Genomic DNA, 13,985 nt, shown 5'->3' with positions numbered 1-13,985 from the left:
GTTTAACATTTGTATGAAGATGGTTAAACCAGTCCATACAAAGAAGGCGAAATTAAGCAGGCCTTGGAACAAAATCACTCCTGATTCCTTTGCCAGTGCATTTACACCCTCTCCTGTGACTCCCAACATGAACCCAGACATAGCTGTAATAAATTTGGACATAGCTATCACTAAGGCATTGGACCATATTGCCCCAAAACAACAAACCAAATGTCCTAATACTAGGTCTCCTTGGTTTACTCCTGAGTTGAAACTTGCCAAACAGGCTGCCAGGAGCGCAGAGCGCAAATGGCGTAAAACTAACGACTTTACTGATAAACAAAAGTACAAGTCCGCACATAAAGAATATATGTGCCAGATAGCTGCAGCAAAAAAAAGTTACCTGGGAAATAGAATTGAAAAAGTGGGCAATTCCCATAAAGAGCTTTATTCCATACTAAAAGAATTTACCAACCCTGCTTCCTGCCAACCTCCCACCATTGAGTCCCAGGAGTGGGCTGACAGGCTCTCAAGCTATTTTAAAGAAAAAATAGATATCATACACGAAACCTTTCCTAAAGAAACTGAATTCACTGACGCTAAGGAAAAAAATATCAGCACACCCAAATTGCCTGCCGCCCAATTAACATCTCTGCCTATTTCCCTCTCAGAATTTAATACCTTTACAGAGGAAGAAGTTAATGATAAACTTAAGAAAATGAAATCAGGTTCCCCAAGTGATCCAGCATCGGCCCAGATCCTTGCAAAAGTTTCATCTGTCATGACAACTCAAATCACAGAAATCTTTAACCTGTCGATTACCCAAGCCATCTTTCCTGCGACATGGAAAAAAGCAACAGTGAAACCCATCCTTAAAAAGAACAATGCAGATCCTAAACTGCCTATTAACTACCGCCCTATTTCCCTTTTACCATTTTTTGGCAAAGTAATGGAGTCCCTAATAAATAATCAACTGACTAAATATCTAGAAGACAACTTGATCTTAGACACCTCCCAATCGGGCTTTAGAGCCTGCCACAGCACTGAGACCGCGCTTCTAGAGGTGGTAGACAACATCCGGCTGGCCCTGGATGCCAAACAATCTGCCATCCTGATCCTATTGGATCTGTCGGTGGCCTTCGACACCATTTCCCATAGCGTCTTGTTGAGACGGCTGGCGGAGATTGGTGTCGGAGGTCGCGCACACAGTTGGATCCAGAGCTATCTTGCCGGAAGACAATCTCAGATTAAGATCGGTCCATTCTCGTCTTCCTTTGTGGAAAATGATAAAGGAGTACCGCAGGGCTCCATATTGAGCCCTACTCTATTTAATGTTTATCTATCCCCACTGGCAAAGGTAATCAAAGCACACAGCTTTGATACGATATCCTATGCTGATGACACTCAGATTCTGATAACCTTAGGCCCCAATCCTGCAGATGCCAAAATCAGATTCCAACAGTGCATGATCGACATTCAAAAATGGATGAACAACAATTATTTAATGCTGAATGCTGCAAAAACAGAGATCATGCTATTTGGCATGGCCAATAAAATCTGGTCCGATGAATGGTGGCCTACGGCCCTTGGCTCCTGCCCGGCCCCAAAAATACAGTCAGAAATCTGGGAGTCATCATTGATGATAAACTATCCCTGACCCCACACATAAACAAAGTTGTCCATTCAAGTATTGGATTAATGAGAAGTCTTAGAAAATTTTTTAAGTGGCTCCCACTTGCTTCTCGAAAACCGCTCATTCAAGGCCTCATAATCAGTCGTCTTGATTACGGAAATGCGTTATTGGCCGATGTGAACGACAGTGCCCTCACCAAACTCCAGACTCTGCAGAATTCAGCGGCTAGGCTGACTCTAGACCTCCCACCCCGCACACCTTCAGCCCCTTGTCTGAAGGCGCTCCATTGGCTCCCCATAAGAAAACGTATTTCATTCAAAATCTGTAGCCTGGTGCATAAATCCATCAATGGACACGGACCAAAATACCTGCAGCGGAAACTCCAAGGTTACTGTCCCGGGAGAACCCTGCGCTCTTCCACTAAACATCTTTTAAAGGTCCCCAAGGTCAGGACCGTGAGAAACGGAGACAGGAGCTTCTCCAAAATAGGCCCCACCACCTGGAACACACTACCACTAACCATCAGACTGGACCCCAACCTTAAAACTTTCTGCAAAAACCTTAAAACATGGCTCTTTAGTCGGTAATGATTCCCCTTTGGGTTCCCTTCTCTCCAGTTGTTTCGCAAGCGCTCTGAGACCTATTGGTGAATTATGCGCTATATAAAAATAAATACATAGACATAGACATTACCCAAATAGATTTCTCAGGGATGCTTGACCAAACTGAGCATCCACCTGAGTGTCAGAACCAAGGCAGTAATGGCGTGCGAAGGTATGAACCAAACACCATGTGGCTGCCCTACAAATTTCATGAAGTGGTACATTCCTAAGCATTGCTATTATAGCAGCTTTGCCTCTTGTAGAACGTGGTGTCGGCTTTTGCTTTTGTGCTAACTGGTAAGATAACAAAATGCATGACACTATCCATCTGGAAATGCACCTTTTAGAGGCAGGAAAACCTGTATTCAATGGACCATAATTTACAAACAGTTGGTCAAACTTTCGTATGCTCTTTGTTTTATCAAGGTAGAATTTCAACACTCGTTTTAAATCCAAAGAGTGCAGAGCTCTCTCAGCCAGAGTGTCCGGATTGGCAAAAAAAGTGGGAAGAGTGACTGACTAGTTTATGTGAAGATCCGAGACCACCTTATGGAGGAACCTCGGGTGAGTACGTAACACCACTCTATTCGCATGAAAAACGAGATAAAGCTCTGTAGAGCATAAGGATTGTATCTCGCTTACCCTGCGTGCGGAAGTGATTGCCACGACAAAAGCATTCCATAACAGGCGCTGCAAGGAAGCCTTATGAATGGGCTCAAATGGGGGGCCCATTACTTTTGATATGACCACATTTAGCTCCCATGGAGGAGAAGAAGCCCTAACAGGAGGATAGACTTTCTTGAGGCCCTCCAGGAAGTCCTTAACAACTGGCATTTGAAAGAAAGAAGCTTGAGTGGGAGACTTTCTTTATGCTGTTATCGCTGCCAGGTGAACTTTTATGGAGGAATATGGTAAACCTGCTTTGGCCAAAGACAATAAGTATGGCAACAGTACCTGTTCTTGACCTCGTATAGGGTCATGACCTTCAGCAGTACACCACATGAAAAACGCTTCCACTTAAAAGCATCAGACTTTCTTGTAGAAGCCCACCTAGCCACTTTTAAAATCTGCATGCAGTCCTGTGAGAGGCCTAAATGTCCGTATTGGATGAACTCAGGAGCCATGCTGCTAACCTAAGGGACTGCAGGTTGGGGTGGAACACCTTGCCGCTCGCCCTGGTCAGCATATCCAGATGACATGGCAGCTTCCTGTGTGGTACTTTGGATAGGTGAAAAAGGTCCGGATACCACCACTGGCGAGGCCAATCTGGAGCAACCAGGATCATGTCTGTCTTGGCCTCGTACAACTTCCTGATCACCAAGGGAATGCGTGGAATCGGTGGAAAAGCATAGAGTAATGTCTCTGACCAGTCTATCTACAGAGCATTCCCCTTGGACCCTGGTTGCGGGTACCTGGAGGCGAAGACGCAGTACTTTGCATTTTCTGCGTCCGCAAAAAGATCGATGTCGGGTGTTCCCCAGTTGTGGAAGATGTCTTGTACCACTTCTTGTTTTAGCACCCAGTCGTGTGCTTCTGCAAAGTGCCTGCTTAGGTCGTCCACTTGAGCATTAAGGACGCCCCGCAAATGGACTGCAGATATTCTCATATCTCGTGCCAGAAGCCATTTCCAGATTGTCTGTGCTTCCAGAGACAGAGGTCTGGATCTTGTTCTGCCCTGCTTGTTCAGGTAGTACATCGTTGTTGTGTTGTCCGTCTGAACAATCTGCAATGATCCCATATGAGCGCCCCATCCCTGAAGGGACGCATCCATCACCAGAGTTTGTTGAGGCCCGTCTTCTTGAAAAGGAACTCCCATGATGAGATGAATCCCTTGCATCCACTGTCAGATAAAGAGTCGGACTGACAGAGGTATTGACAACCTGTCCTCCCAGCGATTGGAGATTTGGGACTACTGATCCTCAAGACTCTGCTGCAGAGGTCTCATATGAAGCCTGGCATTTGGAACGAGAAATATGCATGAGGACATAGACCCCAGTAGGGAGGAAATCTGCCTGGCCGTAGGCTGAGGTGTCCTCAAGAGAGTTTGACACCTGAGGAGAATGGATGATAGTCTCTCCTCCGAAGGATACCCTCTTGCATTGATTGAGTCCAGAGTTGCGCCTAGATAGTGTATCCTCTGTGTTGGATTGAGGGTGGACTTCTTGAAGTTTATATGCAGACCGATCTGATGCAACTGATGAATACATTGCGCGAGATGCTTTTGCAGATGAGTGGGAGACGCACTCTTGAGAAGCCAGTCGTCTAGGTAAGGATAGACGAATATGTGCTGTTTCCTGAAGAAAGCCACTACTACTGCCATGCACTTTGAGAAAGTGTGAGGAGCCGACTTCAGCCCGAAAGGCAGGACCGCGAATTGGAATTGTTTGATTGGATGCGATACTGTAGGAACTTCCGATGCTTTGGAGAGGTTGGTATGTGGAAATAGGCATCTTGAAGATCTATGGAACACATCCAGTCCCCTTGATGAAGAAGCGGTATTATTTGATGTAACGCCAGCATTCTGTACTTTTCTCGGAGAATGAATCTGTTGAGACGTCTGTGATCTAGTATAGGCCTGAACTCCTTGTTTGGACCTTTCTTTGGGACTAAAAAAATCAGGAGTAGATCCCTTCCTGACATTGTTGCCATGGGACCTCCACAATGGCTTTCTTAAGGAGTAGAGCAGACACCTATTCACTCAAGAGATTTATAGGATGGGTGATAGTCTTTTGAGGGGGAATGGAAGGAGGAGGGGACTTGAAATTGATTGTGTACCCATTCTTTACAATTTTCAGCACCCACCTGTCTAGTGTGATTTTTGTCCACTCTTCCAGATAAAAACATACACTTCCCCCACCAGAGTGGGTAATGGAGATAGGGGAAGCAAGCACTCACTTCTGTTGCTGTTGCTTGGCAGCAGGTGTGGACTGCTTGAATTGCCACCTCTTCCTCTACCAGGACGACGCTGGGAGAATTGTGACCTTCCTTGATTTTGTTGCGAGGACCATTGAGGGGTTTGAACCCTCTGTTGGTTTTGTCGTCGGTCATAAGGACGGTACCGTCGCCTGAAGTCCTTCCTATTCTAGAGACCCACAGCTTTAACCGTATCAAGCTCGGTTTTCATTTGAGACATCTCATCATCGGCATGAGATCCGAAGAGTGATGACCCATTAAAAGGAATGGTAAGAATCCGATGCTGTGCTTCAGGTTTCAGTCCTATGAGCCTCAGACTGCTGAGCGTTGAGCACAAATCCTATGCGAGCAGCCATGTGCAGCTAGATCTGAAGCATTCGCCGCTGCACTGATCGCTTGATTGGCTACTAAGCCACCTTCATGCCGGATTTCAAGAAAATCTTGTTTATCCTCTTTAGGGAGCTTCTCTGTGAAGTGTGACAGGGAGTCCCATAATGAGCGATCATAACGATCCAGCAGGGCCAAGGCGCTGGCTACTTTCATGTAGGAAGCCGAGGTAGTACACATTCTCTTCCCTACAGAGTCCATGGCCTTACTGTCTTTATCAGGGGGCACAGATGATGATGCTGCCCCTGTCTGATTCCTTTGTGCCACCGACACAATAAAAGAGTCCGGTGGAGGGTCATCCCTCAGAAAGAAGGGATCATTATCAGGAGCCTTATCTGAGATGGTACAGACCCCACCGCTGCTGGAGTAAGAAACTTGTGTAACGCAGGCTCCAGCAATCCAGGCACTAGAGGAAGCAAAGGTCTGGAGGAGGACTTTTGGTGCAGGGTTTCAAATATCACAGATGTCTTGGTGGTAGAGACCGGCTTTTCAATGTGGAGTTTAGCAGCCCCACATCAGAGAACCTCATTAAAGGTCAGAACATCATTGATGGATGATATTCTACCTGGAGGAGGTGAGGAAAGAGTCAGAGAATAATCTGCCTTGGAATCCGACGACCCTGTGGAAGACCTATAGCTTCGCCTTCTAGAAGATCGGTGCCGAGATGTTCTACTCCTGGGAGAGCGTGATGATCGCCTCCTCACCGATGGGGACCTTCTCGGCGTGGTACTCTTGCATCTCCCCGAGGAATACACCGACTGTATCAAAGGTGACCTTGATCTTGAAGAAGACCCTGGTAGGTTTATTCTGCATATTTTCCACTCTCTAATATCTCCTAGCCATCTTGGCGAGATATTGGTTGGTCGGGCTGGAGACGGTCCTGGTGAGGGCTCTGGAGATACTTGCACGATCTGAAGCCCTGGGCAGGAAGAAGCACTCCCTGAAGTCACCACCGGGGCGTCACCAGTCAAACGGTCCTTCGACGACGCCCTAGGTCTCTTCTCTGGAGGAGATGCCGATTTAGATCTCCTCGACGGCTACCTCCTCGACGTTGACTTGGATCTCGACCTCCTAGACCCAGAAGGCTTTTTCTTGATCTCGACGCCGATCTCCTCCACGGCAATCTTTTCGACGTCGATCTTTTTGGCGACGACGTCGACGGCATGCGTCTCGACGTCGAATGGCTGGTTCTCTTCAGCGTCGAAGCCCTTGGAGTTTGGCTCGACGTCGATGCATTTGGACCTCTCGCCGTCGATCTCAACGTCGGTCTAGAGGCTCTCGGCGGCGAACTTTGATGTCGGTGGGTCGATGTCGAGTCCCGAATTCTTGCAGTCGTAGGCGAGCCAGACTTGGACCGCCTACGCGTGGATGGAGACCTCATCCTCTTTCTCTTCTCACCTTGTTTCGAGGGCGAGGGATGTCTCGACGACGAAGGATCCTTCGACGGCGCGGGATGTTTCGACGTCGACGGACGTCTCAACGGTGATTTCGACGCCGACTCTGAGCACCGAGGTACCTTGGATGAAGATCTGTCCCTCGACGGAGAAGGAGACCGATGCCTTCTTTTTTCACCTCTTTCCTTGCACTCTTTAGGATGAGAAGAGGGCTTTCTGGAATGATGCTCTTCTCGCCTACTCACTGTTTCTCCTCTCTCATGAAGGGAACGCAGCTTGATCTTCTTCCTCTCTCTAAGGGTTCTCTTGGAAAACTTGCTGCAGTGGTAACATTGGCCTGGCTTGTGGGATGAAGGCAAACAAGCAATACAGACCAAATGAGGGTCTGACTTGGCCATCTTTTTACCACAGGCCGGGCACTTATTAAATAAGGCCGGCATTTTGATTGGAAAATATAGGCAAAAGTCAGAAAAATTGTTGAATTAGCCAGTGAGAGACTAAAGACATTGAGTGAAGTCAAAAAAAATAAGTTTCTACCAGAATAAAGTAATAAAATATCACCAACTGGCGAGCTCAATGCTCTAGGATCCTCACAGAAGGACCCGGAAAAAAGAACTGACCTAACTTTCACCTGTGGTGCATGATGGGAGCCTGGGGGTTCCTGGAGGTCTTAAAGGCATGGCGCCAATTTTCCAATTGTTTTCTATGCAGCCTGTCTAGGCTAAACCTGCCTCTATGATCCTGTCTGTTTTTATCTTTGAAAATAAAGGTTGTGTGTTTTTAAAGAAACTCAGGGCAGTTTTCTTCTTTACATATATCATATATGGTGACTTATATGTCTTTATTTGATCAAATGTAAAGGTTTTTCATTCAAAAATGGCAGTTTTGGAGCCTAATATGGTGATTTTCAGCTGCATATGTATATGTATATGCATATTATCTATATATATGGATATTTTATTTGTATATATATATATATGTAGATACATGCATATTATTGGCTATTGCTCCAGGATCCCGCACGTGGGGGGGACTATTCAGTGCTTATGACTATTGATGAGTATCCCCTGGAAGAGTACGTGAGAAATGTTGCTAACCGACATTTCTCCTATCAGCAAGCTGCTCGCTAACCTGCGTAGTGATAAGAAAAGTAGCGCTAACCGCGGTTATCGCTACTTTCCCTACGCCTGCTTTCAGTCTGACTTAGCCATTATATCCAATGCAAGGTGGATATAATGTCTAAGTCTGCCCTGCCCTATCATCAAGCTATCGCCAAACGTCGAGCGAATGGAACATTTCACAGCTTGCGCATGGAATTTTATCGCTTTGTAGAAAAGCGTTGCTGATAGCACGCTATTGCAGCGATAAAATCCTGCGATAGCCAGTGATAATTATCATAGCGCTAAGCGCACTTAGCGATAATTATCGCCGGCCCTTGCTGATATGCCACAAGGTTCCTACAGCACACAGGATGGATGATGTTCAAGGTACTTAGGATAACAGTAAATTCAATGCTATACTGACATACATAAATACAGATAACAGTAGCGATATGCAGATTCTCCTCTTCAATGAAAGCAGAAAAGAACTCACAAGGTGTGATAGTTTCTTTATTTCCCTCTTACCCAACTCTCCAAACATCTCTCTGAGCCTGCCAGTGCTCTCACTGATTTTTTTGTTCCCTTGGATTTTTGAATACTGCCTAATGAGCGTGTGTGGGGAATCCCTCAACAGTAGTCATTTGTCAGTGTTTATCTCTGTGGAAGCATGATTGCGGCTCACACTTATCATTCCTCTGGAACCAACTACATTCTTTTAATGCAGAGAATTTTGAGGCAGTGAGGACAACATTTTGGATAATGAAGAACATTGTATGTTCGTACCAGATAAAAATGCATCTTTTAACTGTTAGGGTGATTTAGAAGTAATATAAATGAAGGCCAGGATTTATTAAGGTTGTGCATCGCCCTTGGCGACCCAAAACTTAGAATGACATTTAACAAAGCACGCAAGGCCACCTTGCATTTCTCTGCATGGTGGGGGGCGATACATGGATGGAGCGTGGGTGTTCCCATGCATCCACCCATGTATTCTGAAACATTCCCAGACTTACTCTGGTAGTCCTGGAAATGCGTCCGAATTGTACTTCCCACCAGAGGGAAAACAAGGAGAAATATTTCTCCTCACTGCTTCCTCTTCCTAAGTGTGCTGCATTATGCAGCACACTTAGAAAGATGAAATGGCTCTAAGGATTTTTTTTCGTGAAGGAAGGAGATCCTTCCTGTACAAAAACAATTCTGGCTGTAACGTGGGCACCCCTGATCCATGGTGCAAGGGTGCCTGCTTTGGCGTTAGGCTGCAGATTGTGTACCAGTGCAGGCAGAGGACGAGAAATTGCCATATCTTGATAGATATGGTGCATTCCTGCTCTCTTCCCTTCATGCAGCGCAGTGCAGCAAATTGTCTTGCTGCTTGAAAAAAATTATAAATCTAGCCCTAAGACTGTAATTTTGCTTCACCACAATCGATCACCTGGGCCTCATGCATCATAATTCAATGCATCATAAAACACACACCTTTCATCTGCAGTCACATAGTGCAGTCTGCCTGGTGTGCCGCCTTACCTGAAGAGCAGCAGCACGGCCTGGGGGAAGGTTTGAAAGTTGTTGTTTCTGTTGATGTCTGTTGTATCATTCAGGGCGATTTTACCGAAAACCTTAACAGAAAAAATAACATTGGTGATTAGAGAACGTGCACTGTACCCTCTTGGTTTAGGTCTAAATTAACTCAAATGGTGTGAAAAAACGTCTTGTAGCATGCAAGCCTGCCCTACCGTTGCTCTCCCATGAACAAGATGGCCGACAGAGCAGATGCATGGACGTACCTTTTGTCAACAATGACCACAGTGAACTTAACTACTCTGTATATCTAACACATTGATGACAATGATTGCACTGAATATGTTCGTCTCATTATGGCTTTTACCCACGAACCAATGAAGACAGATTTAAATCGAACGTAATGAGATACTAATATTGAGAGATGTGAACTTCACTTCTCACTGAACTTTCATGTTTTCGACATTTACGTCTGTCTTCATGCAAGGCTGATAGCTGGCATCATTGTGCCTTTTTGCTTAAATTGAGGAGCATGGAAGAGTAGAGCGCTATTAATTTGGCAAATGTTACCTGTAAAGGTTTCAGTGACTGTATTTGCAGCATTTGTTAATGGCGATAGTAACTAACTGTACTATGCAATGGTGATCAAAGTTGGCCCATAAAGGCAGAATCCAGACCGGGTAACTGCTAACTATGTAAATAATTCACATTTACAATAATTGAGTATAAATGTATCCAATATCTATATCCTCAAATCTTGGCATGAATAATGCCCCTATGGATCAATGGCGGAAACACCTTCTTATAGCAACACAAACTTGAGCTGTAAAAAGGAGAGGGAATTGTAAAAGTATAATCTATCTGGATATGTCAGCATATTTAAGATGTCATAGTTGCCTGGTTGTAGTTCAAAATAGCTTAGCCAAAATATTGTCAGGGATAAATATTGTGTCCTAAATTTAGTTTACAAAAATAGGGTCCCATTGGGTGTAGTTTTTCTATTATTAACTCGAGGTGGGGTGTGGGGGGGGAGATTTTTAGTAAACAATATTTAGGGCACAATGTTTATGTCAGGCAAGTTTTTGAATACTATATTCCGGTAGCACACCAGCTGCCTTAGTAACCTGATGGCAAAGAGTGGCCTATAAATTGATCCGATTACAGAGTCTTGTTGCTGTGCTATGTCTGGGATGTGGCTTCATCATGCCATACTTGGTTAGAACAGGAAAGAGTGGATGGTCAGAGGTCAGGGAGAGAGAGGGGTTTGTGGTCTTTCATACAAAGGATGACATGCATGCTACTGCAATGCACCATGCTCGTAACAGCATCGTACACCAGAAGAAACTAAGACAAAACTCCTTACAGACATCCAAATCAGTTCAATTATTCCAAAAGCTAGCTGGCTATTACGGTATGGTACTCATCGATCTTGCTACCACCAATTACCAACTATGTCACACAGTTTGCCTACAAAATGCATAAGACTTTTGGAATAGGCTACTGTCTCGCCAATCAAACACCAAGAGCATTCACTCACTACTGTTCATAAATCTGTGTAAACACAGGCTCATTCCCATAAGAACGCATATGCACCAGCCAAATCAAAACGTGGCCTGCAATGGAAACCAAAGAACCACTTGGAAAATCACCTATGAACTACCAAAAGCACTGCGATGTCATACTAAAAGCCAGTTGTGCATTGCACAGATATCCAAAGCATAACCAACTGGAGTACACTGGGGACAAGGTATGGGACTGCCCCTCTCGTGAGAATGATGCACACTTCCAGTCATGAGATGGTGATGTTAAAGAAGACAGTCAAGGTAGACACAGATATGTTTATTGCTTTTGGCAAAGAATTTCGATCCGTTTTATGTCGACCGGAAAATGTAACTTCTTGAAAACAGTGACGAACTTTGACTTTCTGATCCAACTGCAAAATTAAGCCCCGAGACGAGGCCTGCGCTGACTAAATGGAACATAGTTTCTGGAAAAAAATCGTATTTATCATTAAGCAGTGTAGTTTCATATAAAAAGGGCAGTTGAGTCAACCCACAAAATGACTGGCATCCCTGGCAATGAATGGGTCAATGGAAACACACGGCAATGTATCAAGGGCCTTTGCAATGAGAAAGGATCAGGAAGTAAAAAGTATGACACCAAAGCATTTCAATACAGAAAGTACAGCTCTTCGTCTGAAGATTGGTCCTTCAGTTGCCTGTCCTGTGAGTGTGCTGGGTCCTCTCTAGAGTGGTCATGTTGTTGGCTTGCAAGTAGATGAACTCAAAAACCGCGAACACACACAAACTTGCAATTATAACACACACAAGTTCACGTTGGATCATCATTTGGGGCTAGTTAGTATTCAAACACTTAGAACAAATTATCATGTACAGATGAGTGGATGTATGTAAAAGGGAAGATTCTCTCAAAACACACAGCTTGCCAATGTGTAAACGAGCACACTGCAAACAAAATCCGAAAATGATAAGATTTCAAATGGCATCATGGGCAAAAAGAAACGAAGCAAGATGCATAGATCTATTAAACAAATGTGCATGGTGCAACACACAGCTGTGGATCACTCATTACTAGGACAATCAGCTGCCTTTTTGGGGAATAGACATGGATGTCAGGAAAATAATTCGTTATCAATCTTCACTGCTGCTATGGCTCCCCGTCCTCAAATAACTTAGGCATGGTGGTCACTAATCTGGCCATTTTCACAAGTGTATGTCCAGTCCCCATTTGCAAGGATAGACGGGTACATAGATGGATGGATGCGTAGCCCAATGTGGTACAATCCTTTGTTCTTTTTGCTACTCTCTTGCACAATGGCAGTCGATGGTGTCCTTTAAATCCTTTATTCCAGGGACGATTTCTGGCGAGATGATTCAGTGAGTTACACACTTGCTGCTGATATTTGGCGTGTCCTGAAGGCAATGAATGCACATCCCTGCAATGCCAACTCAGCAGCCAGTCCTTTTACTGTCAGTAAACTGAATGCCTTGAAATAGGGTAATAGTCATTGCTATTTACAGCACTTGAAGATGGTAAAACAAATTATTACTATTATTTTCAATCATGGCATCTGGCAGGCACGGAAGCCGGTCGCCTGCTCTAGCTAAGCTGCCAATACATTTGTATGCTCTTGGCACATATACGCCTCTGGCACCATCATAAGGTTGCTGGGTACTGGGCAAGAAGCCTCTACCATGTGCATCAGGTTCCTCAGTGGCCATGTCTTTCCTTTGTGGTGCATGGAATTGCGCCAGCCATGAGCTCTATTCCAAACTTTACGAGTGGCTTCATTTGGAATTAAGTAAAGAACAATGTTGTGAAGTTTTACTTAGAACAATACAAAAAATACATTCTGCATCTAACTGGCTTGACCGTGTAACCGAGAACCTGTGCTAAAAGGCACAAGTTAAATTTTGAAAAACACGTGCATAAACCTACTTGCATCATTTCAAAGGGCTGGCCCTGGGCTCCCTGGATCCAGTGCGGAATCTTCAGAATCTTGGATTTTGATTTGATTGAGCCATGTCCTTAGAGTATAATGCATAATTTAGTAAAATAATCCTGGAAATAAATTGACCTGGGTTTAAACCCAGATGCAAAGAACCCTAAAGAGTTTGTTTTATCTTTGCCATTTTCATGGAAAGTTATGAATGACTCTTTAAAGCTATCTGTAAAACATCTGCTTTACAACTCGCTGCAGCTTGTCAATTCTTTCAAACTCAGATTTCTAAATTCGTTCTGACCAAAACTGCACACGTTCAATTTCAGATCTAACCTTTCTCCTGCCCTCTTCAAAGCATAGTACTGCTGAGCAAGGCTATTCTAATAATATCCACGATGATTATTTACATAATGTGCTGCATGCAAACCAAAGAAGTATGATAACAAGGAGGCTGGTGGTGAACAATGTTCCACATTTGACACAACAGTCAGCGCCAGAACCACTGAATCCATTGGCAGCGGTCTCAGAAAAACAGACCCGCTTTAAATATGATCATACTGTCTCGAATCACAAATGATTCTGGTTACAAGACTCTGCATTGCTGCAAGTCTTCCGCTTACTTTTACTACACTAGGCAGTAATAAACTCACGATAGGGCCACAGGTTGGAACTCAGCTAGGCTATATTGTGAGACCCATCTTGGACACAGAATCCAGCTGGAGCTAAGCAATTAAATCTGTGGTCTTTGCCTGCGACTCATGCAATAGATGTCTACTACTTCTGGAGGTCCGGTTCTAGCTCTCTAGATTTTTGCGGGGCTGGATCCGATCTCCATGCACATGAATCTCACATACTCTATGTGGCTCTTGGGGGTACAATCAAAATCCCTATTCACCTCTTCGGTTCAACTTTGCACATCCTGTCTTATCCACAAATATGTTAGCTCCCTTGGCATTCTTTCCTTTTGTGTTTTATCTCTTTTTGTATTTTTTCCCA

At 44.5% G+C, this 13,985-nt stretch overlaps 1 protein-coding gene across 2 annotated transcripts in view; it reads right to left on the bottom strand.

Moving 5' to 3' along the window:
- The window catches only part of CACNA1C (calcium voltage-gated channel subunit alpha1 C), a 1,657,037-nt gene that overhangs the window by 195,440 nt on the left and 1,447,612 nt on the right, over positions 1-13,985 (bottom strand). For both annotated transcript variants that reach the window (XM_086952879.1, XM_086952878.1), the window contains exon 34: positions 9,533-9,624. In XM_086952879.1, coding sequence (XP_086809005.1) covers positions 9,533-9,624 — 92 coding nt within the window. The remainder of the gene's footprint in view (positions 1-9,532; positions 9,625-13,985) is intronic.

This window comes from Lissotriton vulgaris, chromosome 1_2 (assembly GCF_964263255.1).
Source record: "Lissotriton vulgaris chromosome 1_2, aLisVul1.2, whole genome shotgun sequence".
Taxonomy (NCBI): domain Eukaryota; kingdom Metazoa; phylum Chordata; class Amphibia; order Caudata; family Salamandridae; genus Lissotriton; species Lissotriton vulgaris.
Note: the sequence above shows the minus strand (reverse complement) of the source record. Positions and strands in the feature narration are given on the sequence as shown.